This window comes from Thamnophis sirtalis, unplaced genomic scaffold (genome assembly GCF_051295495.1).
Source record: "Thamnophis sirtalis isolate CommonGarterSnake01/CBP01778 unplaced genomic scaffold, rThaSir2_p1.2 scaffold_3, whole genome shotgun sequence".
NCBI classification, from domain to species: domain Eukaryota; kingdom Metazoa; phylum Chordata; class Lepidosauria; order Squamata; family Natricidae; genus Thamnophis; species Thamnophis sirtalis.
Genome location: NW_028261383.1, coordinates 114,274,174 through 114,285,291, shown reverse-complemented (window position 1 = coordinate 114,285,291; position 11,118 = coordinate 114,274,174). Strand labels below are relative to the sequence as shown.

At 40.5% G+C, this 11,118-nt stretch overlaps 1 protein-coding gene across 5 annotated transcripts in view; it reads left to right on the top strand.

Moving 5' to 3' along the window:
• Positions 1-7,280: 7,280 nt before the first annotated feature.
• Positions 7,281-11,118, top strand: part of AKAP8 (A-kinase anchoring protein 8) — a 33,099-nt gene continuing 29,261 nt past the window's right edge. For 4 of the 5 annotated variants that reach the window (XR_015695981.1, XR_015695980.1, XR_001312904.2 and 1 more), the window contains exon 1: positions 7,282-7,411. Coding sequence is in view for 2 of the 5 variants with exons in the window: in XM_014055928.2 (XP_013911403.2) it covers positions 7,396-7,411 (16 nt within the window). In the remaining 3 variants the exon portion in view is untranslated. Of the gene's footprint in view, positions 7,412-11,118 lie in introns of all 5 variants that reach the window. The other variant, XM_014055927.2, reaches the window with a different exon arrangement.

Genomic DNA, 11,118 nt, shown 5'->3' with positions numbered 1-11,118 from the left:
GCCTTTTCCTGTAGTGGAGATCAAGCAATGGAACCTGAAAATATTCAATGGACATATTTTCCTGGAAACCTGCTACATTAGCAAAGACAAGGGTGAGTGAAGGAATCATTACACACTGGGTGGAGACCTTTCAGCCATATAATACTACTTCTTCCTTAAGACTCAAGCACCAAATAACTGGTGGAGAAACATGTAAAAATATGTTTGTGAGTAAAAAAAAATTAGCAAAGTTTCAATGTATTGCTTATTTTTAATGTATAATGACTCAAGCGTTCATAGTGGTAGCTTTGTCTTGTACTCAATCAAGTTGTAGATAATAATAAATTTTATGAATGTTGGGAGTACTAAAATTCCAGTATAAACTTGTATTTATACATATGGGTTGGCATCTTAAAAGGTATTAGTGGGCTGAACAAAGAATGAGAAGTTTACAAATCAGCGTTGAGGTATTAGCTTTCTGGAAATAACTGACAGAGACAGAGGTTGCTAATATAGCACTTGAGTAAAATATTCCATCTTCTTTCAACATTTGGGTCCACATACATGCCAGTGGTATGTTTTTGCAAAATGGTATTAGTTGCTATGAGAATTTTCTTTAAATCAGAAAAATGAATGTTTATCAAGCCACACGTTAATTCCAAATGAATAGTACTTACCATTACCTTAGAATAACTCAAATTCATTATTTCTTGGACTATTAGTCAATTTGTAGGCAAATTTACTCATAGTCTGAGTACTTATACTTGGGATTCAGTCTTACTATGTATTGAGATAAACATAAAACAAATCTATATTTTCATATAACTTTAAAACCAGGGGTGTTCTTTTTATTATTATATTTTTATCCCGCCTTTTTAATATATAACCCAAGGGGGAAAATAATTCTCCTGCCTCCTGTTTTTCTCACAACAACCACGCTGTGAGGTGGATTGTTCTGAGAGAGTGAGTGATTCACCCAGCCTCTTTTCATGCCTAACAGGACTGGAACTCTAAGTCTTCTTGGTTTTTCATTCAGCACCTTCACTGCTGCACCATACTGGCTTTCCAGTTTCTCTCTCTGGATTGTGATATTTGTACAGGGCAGTTTGCACTGATGAAGGATACTAACTTTTTCCCAGTATCTGATACGTTCTTCCTTTGACCCTGTTCTCTCCTTCTCCTCTCTCCCCCCTTCCAATATACTCCAGCTGGGACATAAATCTTGGAGAGGAATCCCCTTCTGTTTGAAATAAGGTACTACTGGATGGGAAGCAGTCTTGAATAGAATTAATGAGGTTGGGAATTAACCAATTATTTTGTAGAGCCTCATCTGCAAATGATGCTTTGATACTCCAGGTACATAATAACATATGGTGATAACTCAGTTTTTCTGCCTTTTGAAAATTTGAATCTGTATACTTGAAAGAAAATGCTACTGTAATTAGTGGTTTTATTTCAAATTACATAGGCAGATGATTGCAATTGACTGAACTATGTCTATTCAATTAAATAGATATTTTCTAAATATATATGCATCGGATCTGGCCATGGGTCAGGCCATGGGTTTCCACATTGCATTTTGAGTTCAGCCTTTTTTCTTTCATGTAGGAGTAGCTATTTAAGCTATCTATAATTATTTTGTGGAACCATTATTAGATTAAAACTCTCTTTTCTAAATTGCAATCTGGAGAATACAAAAGCACATTTCAAAACCGTTGTACTCAAAGTTAAGAAATTATTGAGCTGTTATATGTATGTATTGTTGCATACCTGGTATTGTTGATAGAATCAAAGAAATAGTCTGCCCTATTCTAGCCTCTGGAGTTACAGTTTCCACATTCCTGGAATCTAAAGGAAACTTCCATTTTTCCAGCAAAATTTCTTCTGCTGGAGCACATGGAACCTGCCCCCCTAAAATCTCACTTCTTTACCTAATTTGTCCAGATAGTTAGAAATATTTCTTAACAAAATTTGAGGGCATATGAAGTCTGAAAGGTGGAAGAAAACAATCAATAGCCCAACTTTATAAATTTAATATCTGATTTTATTTGTCCATGGTTTTCTTAACTTCTAAGAAGATATTACAATAACCAGATTATTTTGCTTGCTGACTATAACTGAAATGGTAGAATAATTTTCTTTTATGCACTTTTCATATTCATGTAAGAATTTCAATTCATATTGGTGTAAAGTGTTGATGTTCTCCAACTATTAGATTCTGAATGAAAAAAACTGTAATAAATAGAAAAATATTTGTAATTCCCTTTTCCTATGAATTACAGAATATATTGTAATTAGCTGTCACTGAACAAATAGCTCAAGTTTCATACATTTTTTGTATCTCAGGAAATGTTTTCCTATGACTTAAGAGGCTTAGAAAAAGGCTTTAAAATTTTATATTCCAAGAAAACTGGGAAAAAAATCAGTGATTGACATAATAAGCTTTGTGGATTTAATCAAATATATGCTTTTCGTTATTAAAAGGCAAGGCAAGTGATTTTAAAAATACTATTCTGCTTGTGGATATTTCATCCACAAACAGAATGGTATTTGCAAAAGAATGGGTGTATTCTTTTGCAATATTATAAAGTTAATGTTAAAATTACTTTGCCTATGTTGTTTTAATTGAGTCTGACTGATAATTGTAGGAATTGAGGAATTGATGGATTAAATATTTTGAGAAAAGAGGTTAAAAAGGTTGTATCTCTGGAATTGGTCCAAAAAAACTTAAAAAGGACAACAAAATGTATGGTAGAGCAGCAAGACATATTAGAGTGAGGAGAAAGACTTGTTCTACTTTTGTAGGAATAGATCGATAGGCATAAGAAAGAGTTTATAGTGGCATATCTGATTGTTGGAGCAGCAATTCTCCAGAAGCTCTGGTATTCTCCTAGGCCAGCTAACCAAGAGATTGTTTTTGTCTCTAGTTCCAATTGTTTAAAAATTATTCATTATATAAACGTACTCTCTTTACTCTACTTCCATATAACGCATACTATAATTTCTATCTCTGCATAGGAGAAGAATGCCAGGATCAATGCCTTTCTTTATAAACAATATAAATATTCTTACATTATAAAGAGTTACATAGCAGAAAAATTGCATCTCATCTTCTGTCACTGCTGCAGCACAAGTTTCTCTTCTGCTTGAATGTTATTGACTGTGTTCCTGTATGAAATACTAAATTTGCACATCGATTGTTTTTAAAATTGTATTTTTCATGAACAACAATATTCTCTCTGTATAGACATTTTTAAATCAACTCCTAGTGATTGCATTTCAGCAGTTTTCTTGGCAGCATTATGGAAGTGATTTGATACTTCCACCTTCTAAGATGTTTTTATTCCTTCTCCGTCTAGTGAGTCCTAGAGTCAGACATTCTTCCATTCAAATATTAACCAGGGTTAATCCTGCTTTGCTTTTCAAATGGCAAAGATTTATAGAACCACCTGCTCAGATTTCATTATTTAAAAAGAGCTCATTCAGACAGCCATGAAGTGTTTTCCTTCAGTCTATTAGCATTTGTATTATTATTACAGGTTTTAGCTTTAAGAGTACAAGAAGTTCCTTTATTGCTAACAATTTGTCCTCCCCTTGTCATCAATTTCTATTCTACTTCAATAATTAACTTGGCAAGTACTATCCTTATTGCCTTAATGTAGGACAAGTTAAGAAAAATATTTGGTAGCTTCTTCTGGCTTTATTTTCCCTCCCACTTAATGTCACCTTAGTGGGAAAATAACCACCAATTTGAGATGTCCTTGGTGCTCTCTGACCTTGCTTGTTTCTTTGTAGAGGTTTCATTATCCAAATTAGGTAACATCATCAGTGCTAGTAAGGAGTGCAGTTTGCTGTAACCTCCTTTTTTGGCTGGGTGATAGTCTCTTTTGCATAGTCTATAGATGTTATATGTGTCTAGTGGTGGTTGATTTGTCAGAGTGCCGGGCTTCTAGAAATCCCTTGGAAACAATCAACCAGCCAAAAAGGGAACAAAATTACCAAGCACCTCTCCACCAGTAATCAGCAGCCAGATCAGCATACATTAACTTCAAGATTAACATCAGATCAACAATCAAGTAAGCAATACCCCAATCAAGAAACTGCCAAAAAAGCCAACAGCAAACAGTTCAATCAAAAAATCTCTAAGATCATCCCCCACCAACATTTACAGGGCAAGGTACTAGAATATAAACTGACAGCAAACCACACTCCTTACTACAGTAGCACTGGTGATGTTACCTAGCTTGTATAATGAAACCTCTGCAAGAAAACAAGTTCAGAGAGCACCAAGGATACCTTGTCAACTCTGAGCTACAAATATTGTCCTTTATTAGAACCACCAATTTCATTAATGATTGACAAATGGATGTAGGTGCTTGGGATGCCTGATTAATTGTAGATACCAAGTTTGACTAATAAACTGCACATATCGAGCTGTTCTGTTCCTGTTTCCTTTCAGTGAGGATATTTTTGATCAGAACTGTAATACTCTTCTATAAACACTACACTTGTGTCCCCAAATAACCTGGCAGATAACATTGCAGTCACATAGGATTGGCAGAATAAAGCAGGATTGAGCTCTGTCCTCAACCAGTGCTGCAGAGAAATGACAGGGCTAGCAGTGAATGGATGTGGCTGACAGCATCTGGAGGTAGTCCATTGAATAGGTAATGTAACCACGCACATAAATAATACAAATAATTAAAACTGACATAAAATCTTTTGTTAGAAGCAGTGGAAAATCTGTAATACATTCATTGGTGATACAACTAACATTAGCAACAAACTCTTGTTTAAACTGATCATAAATGCAAGATAGAACTGTTATTCTTTCATGTAATTTTTTTGTTTTATTTAGAAACAAATACCAATGTAGTACTCCTTCAGAGCTGTTATTGGAAATAAAATCTGGTCCCGTTCTTATTCCAAGCTGGGAGAAAAGTGCAGGAGAAATGAATCAGGCTGCATTTAGAAAGGAGGTAGCCAGAAACAACCGTGACAACAGCATGTTTCTGGGTGGCTAACAAATTGGGATTGAGAGTAGATGGGCTTTTATACAGTTTGGGGGGCTTTGTGATTGAGATGCCTGTTCCTGTGCAAGAATATGTCCTTTAATATTTAATGGCTGTTGCCAGATTCCTATGGGGTCATGATTGGCTCTACATTCAAAAGGGGAAAAGCAAATCCTAGGTGTTTTGTTTGTCTGAGATAATCTTGTCAGTTTCGGCTCCTTGCCTATTGTGCTGCTTATTTGGAGTTGTGGACTGCCCTTTGTTTATGAATAAAATTGCCTGGCTTTATGAATGGATATAAAATACCCATTCATAACGCCTAGCCTCTTCAGGCTTGTGCTGGAAGCTGTTTTCCTGTAGCAGAGAGACTAGGGCTATTATCTGCCTTTGTTAGATGTTTCTCCTCTTTCAGGGGAAATATTCTATTCTGCCTCTTTTAATCTATAGAATATTTTATTCTGGGGAGGGGAGGCTTCCCACACTATTAAACCTTTGTTGTAAGTGACCATAAGCAAGGCCCTCTGGATCAGGAATGGGCACTGGTTCACAAGAGGAATTTATGCAAAGCCTTCTTGGCCACAGCTGCCACCTGCCGTTCCAGCAGGAACCAAGAGTCCAGGAGGACTCCCAAATTGCATACCAGATCTGTGTGAGGTCATGTTGCCCCATTCAGAATCAGGGTCAACTCTTTTCACCCTGAGAAGAAACACAAACACTCCATCTTGCTCAATTTGAATCATAACCAGTTTCTCCTCATCCAAGCCTTTTACAGCACTTGAACAGCATCACTTGACCTGGCATGGAATAGATAAATGGGTATTATCAGCTTAGTAAACCTACCACAGATGTCCTCTCCCAACAGTTCCATTGAGATGTTAAATAGGAGGGGAGAAAGATATGTCTTAAGGCACTCCCACTTAACTAGCATTGGCCACAGAGAAAGGCCAACAGAATGGTGCCTCCCAATCCTTAGAGCCTATCCAACAAGATTTATTATATTTTATACCAATATTGTCTGTGACAATCCTTTAAGATGTTAGTTAAATCACTAGCTACAACAGCAGTTGATAAACTATTTTTAGTGACAGATGGAGACAAGACTGTTTTGGAATTCTGTACTGTTAAGATACTGCATATGTATTTTTACAAAGATTGATGTCTCCCATGAGAACTTCTTGCCTGGAATCTTGGAGAACCATTGCCAGTCAGGTTGAACAAAACTATAGGAGGATTGACCAATAGTCCTACGCCGTATAAGGCAGTGTTTCTCAACCTTGGCAACTTGAAGATGTCCGGACTTCAACTCCCAGAATTCCCCAGCCAGCAAATGCTGGCTGGGGAATTCTGGGAGTTGAAGTCCAGACATCTTCAAGTTGCCAAGGTTGAAAAACACTGGTATAAGGCATCTTCGATGAATAAGCGCGTTAATAAAAGGCATCCCTAGCCATGTAAGTGGGGCTAGAAACGGGCAGAAAGTAGTTAAAAAATTAGCACCTGCATCCATTTCCTACTGCAGCACACTTCTACATGAGAGCGGTGGGTGGGTTGTCAAACAGTTGAGCTACATAGAAAATTATTTAGAAAAAGTCTGGGCTTGCCTGACGTTTCCTCAGCCTATTTCCTGCACCATAAACTTCATTGCAAAGAACACGGTCGCGGAACTCCTTTCAAGTATAGTGCAGTAGTTTACCGGGCCAGCGCGTGAACAGAGACGAAAATAAGAAAGATGACAAACCTCATTTCAAATTGGACCCACCAAACCAGGAAAGGATTAGAGAAAGGCAAAGTACGAACGGGCAAAATAACGGAAGCCCTTTTGTAAGAGCTCATTGGTCCAAACTCCCAGCAATACAAAAAGGCACGTGGACTTCAACCAGAGAAATGTCAGCCTGCCCTCCGCCCCGCAAAAGCAAAAGACGAGACTCTAAAGCCCTCGAGGTTGTCTCCAGACAAGAAAGCTAGAGCCGCTAAATTTATCTTCTAGCGGCGTCCTCAATTATTCGCAAGTAATAAAAGCGAACCTTAGTCCGCCCTGCCTCGTTTACTGTCAGTCCTCTGAATGCTTATGCGCACCGCCCTCCTCTCCTATTGGAAGATATCGACAGAAATGGGAACCGGAAATCTCGAGCTGCACAAGCCGTTTTAGCCGCAAATAGGAAAATTCTCCGGGCATCGGAAGGTGTAGAACGTAGATGTCCAGCGACGGGTAAGCGAACGAACGACCCAATGGGAGCGACCTTCATACGGGGAGGCGGGAGCAACAAACACTGTTAAGTTTAAAGCCCCAGCCAATCGAACTCCGGGAATAGCGGCAGAAGCCAATCTGTGGCGGCATATGGCGCTCGCGCAGTCGGGTGGTGGTGGGTAATTGTTCGTAGTGGGGAGAAGGACGGCAAGCGAAGCCATGGATCAAAGTTACGGTGAGTCCTGCAGGGGGAGGCACCACCGGCCGCGATGGATGCTCCGGCAACTCCAAGGAGAGCTTCGGGCTTTGACAGAACCGGGTTCTCTTCTCAATGACGTAGTAGGACTCGCGGATCGCCGAGCCCCCGGTGTCGGTGCCTTTTTTCTCGGAGAGGCGCCGGCAGCGGTGATTGGACCTTGCGCTTGTCCCTCACTCACGTTCCGCTTGTTGATTGGAGTGCTATTTGGCCGGCGAGGCGGAGGGTTCGAGTTTAACATCCCCCCCCCTTTGCGGTACCGAGCGAGAAAGGAGGACCGAAGTCCTATTTCTAAAGACGACACAAAATGGCGTGGAAGAAGCCGTCGCGTTTTCTTCCTTCCAGTCGCGGGAGTGGGGAGGTTCGATGCCTTCCAGTTTGTAAACAGTGGCTCATGGGTCTTGCTTCTCCGCCGACCGCGCTTCTGGCTACAAAAGAAGCGGACCGGTCGGTCGAAAAGCTCATCCTGGCCCGCGTTGTATTTCCATAGCTAAAAATAAATAAATGACAGGCAGGCGGGGGCAGATTACGAGGAATGTAATAGCCCCCCCCCCCCTTTCACGTCCCTCACAACCCTTCTCGCAGTGTGTTACGATTGCCAACATGCTCAGGAAGAGTCTCCACAGGCCATCCTCTGCTTTCTTACCTATCTCAGAATACAGAATAACAACAGCTGGAAGGGACCTTGGAAGGCAATAGCAATAGCAATAGCAGATACCGCTTCATAGGGCTTTCAGCCCTCTCTAAGCGGTTTACAGAGTCAGCATATTGCCCCCAACAACAATCCGGGTTCTCATTTTACCCACCTCGGAAGGATGGGAGGCTGAGTCAACCCTGAGCCGGTGAGATTTGAACAGCAGAACTGCAGTCAGCTGAAGTAGCCTGCAGTGCTGCATTTAACCACTGTGCCACCTCGGCTCAGTAGACTAGTCTTCTAGTCCAACCCCTCTGTTCAGGCAGGAAGCCCCATATCATTTCAGACAAATGGTTATCCAATCTCTTCTTTAAAACTTCCAGTGTTGGAGCATTCACAACTTCTGGAGGCAAGTCGTTCCACTGATTAATTGTTCTAACTGTCAGGAAGAACAAACTTGCCTGGCCACATCGTTTTTCTTGTCAGGTCCCCAGATGTCTTTATCTTGTTCCAGCCCTAAGTGCTAAAGTAATGTTTGTAGGCTTGTTTTCACACACCCTAAGCATAGACCCAAGGAATTTGAAATCGGTTTTGCATTTCATCGTTTTGGAATTCAGCCAGAATAGGATGAAGGGAAACAATAGATTTTAAGCTTATGTGTACCCGTTTGCCAGTTCAAGGATGAATAAATAAATACTAGAGTGTTTCAACCGAGCAGTGGGGAAACTCAGGGACTGAGGGCTCTGTGACATTTATAAGGGTATATTGACTTGGTTAGTGGTACCAGACACTGAGTCGCAAATTAGGCCAGTTGCATTGTAGCCTAGTGAATTCAACTTGTTGAGTTATAGTGCATTTTGTCAAACTAGAAAATTGTTCTTTGTGAGTATTGTACGTATATATTGCCTATTTGGTTAAAATATTTTATTTGTAAACAGTATGACAGTTTAGGGAGGGAGGGAGGAGGAAAATACACCAAGGGAATACCTTTTTAATGTAATTTAGGAATATCTATGTACAGTATTGCTTTTCTTTAATTGTATCCAGTGGCTTAGATTAGACTCGCAGTGGTCTCCAACCTTGGCAACTTTAAGACTTGTGGACTTCAACTCCCAGAGTTCCTCAGCCAGCTAGGCTGAGCTAGGCTGGCTGAGGAACTCTGGGAGTTGAAGTCCACAGGTCTTAAAGTTGCCAAGGTTGGAGACCACCGGATTAGAGGATAACCTTCAGCTTTATTAAATCATCTTTCATTCTGTCAAAAGTGTTTTTAGATCTTGTAGATAAGGTAGTACTGTACATAAAACAGGTGTAGCATGAATATAGAAGCAATGATATTTCTTATGAAACTGAATAATTAGATATTTTTAGTACTCATGGTAGGTTTGAATGCTAAATTTAATCCCCCTGTAAAGTGGAATCTTAATATCTGATAAAATGGGATCTAGTGTAGAAATCATTATACCATAATAACCCTGAGTGGTATCCAAGGCAACAGCAAATACTTGGGTCCCTGCCAGATACTTGTACTACAGCTTCCACAAACTTCTTGCCAGTGGTGATGCTAGCTGAATATTGAAATCCAAGATCCAACACAGGCATTCTGTGTTGTAAGATATTATATGATACTACATAATGACTGGAAGGGTTTAAAAATGTAAAAAAATCAGAACTCTCAATCTTGCTGCTGTTTCAATTTCTTTGTTACATAACAATTTTAGTGATATTCTTTTGTAACAACAAATATAGTTACACCAGAGAATGCAACAAATGTATGTGTATGCACACTGTGTAATTCACATTTTTGAATTGCCTATCTCTTGAGGCAGTATATAATAAAATATTAAAATATAAAACAGCATATAGGAATTTAGATTTTTTTAAATTTAAAAGCAGGCAAGAATGATTGAAAATTAGTTTTAAAAGTAAAGGGAGGGTTCTCAGAGTGCCAACCCTCTGGGCATGGGGCTGAAGAGCCATGTTTTAACTCTTTTTCAAAAGTTCACAAGAGGGTTGCTGCCTCTCATATATGTGTATATAGATACACACTCTCTCTCTGTGAATTCTAGTTCCATCATGGGTACAAAGCCAGCTAGGTGGTCTTGGGCTAGTTATTTTTTCTTAGCCCTAGGAAAGGGGCAGTGTCAAACCCAGAGGTGGATTGCCAGTTTCGCAAAAGCGTCCAGGCAGGTGGGCAGAGCTTCCTGCCACCGCTAGTACCGGTTCGGCCAATCTGAGCCGAACCGGCAGCAACCCACTTCTGGTCAAACCACTTCTGAAATACTTTACCAAGAAAATTGCAGTGATTTGTCTTGGCAATCTCCAAGAATAGAATACGATTGCTTGCTAGTTTAATATTCTGAAGTTCTTTAATGAGAACCAAATGTTAAAAGAGTACACTATAAAAGTAATAATTTTTATATAGTCATGTTTATTACTATTTGCATTTTGAATATACGTAGGAATATTAATTTCCCAGAAGAATGTTTTTATAGAAAATTCCTGTTACTATTTTATTTAACATATTGCCTTGATTTGTTTTACATAAAATATATAATCCAATGCAGTGACATGCGGTGAGGATTACGGTTGGTGAGGCAAGAGCGTGGCAGTGTCGAGAAGCAACGTCCCCGCCACTGTGTCCGACAGGCATCTCACGTTTATGTCCACCATAAACACGAGACGCCTATTGGACACAGCGGCGGGGAGGGAGGAGGCGGGGGCAAGGCGGCAAAGTGTGGCAGTGGAAGCAACGTCCCCGCCGCTGTGTCCGACAGGCGTCTCACGTTTATGTCCGCCATAAACGCAAGATTCCTGTCAAACACAGTGGTGGGGATGGAGGAGGCGGGGGGCGAGGAGGCGGGCGGTGGCTATGATGGCGCCCGGCAGAGAGACGTGCACCGACCTGGAGCGGGAGTTCGGGCAAGTGGGGACGGGGCGGTGGCCGTGACGGCGCCCAGCGGAGAGACGTGCACCGGGCTGGGCTTCGTCAGCTTCTCCCTGCCGGAGGACGCACAGCGGGCCCTGAGTGAGATCCGCATCTTCAGTGGCTGCC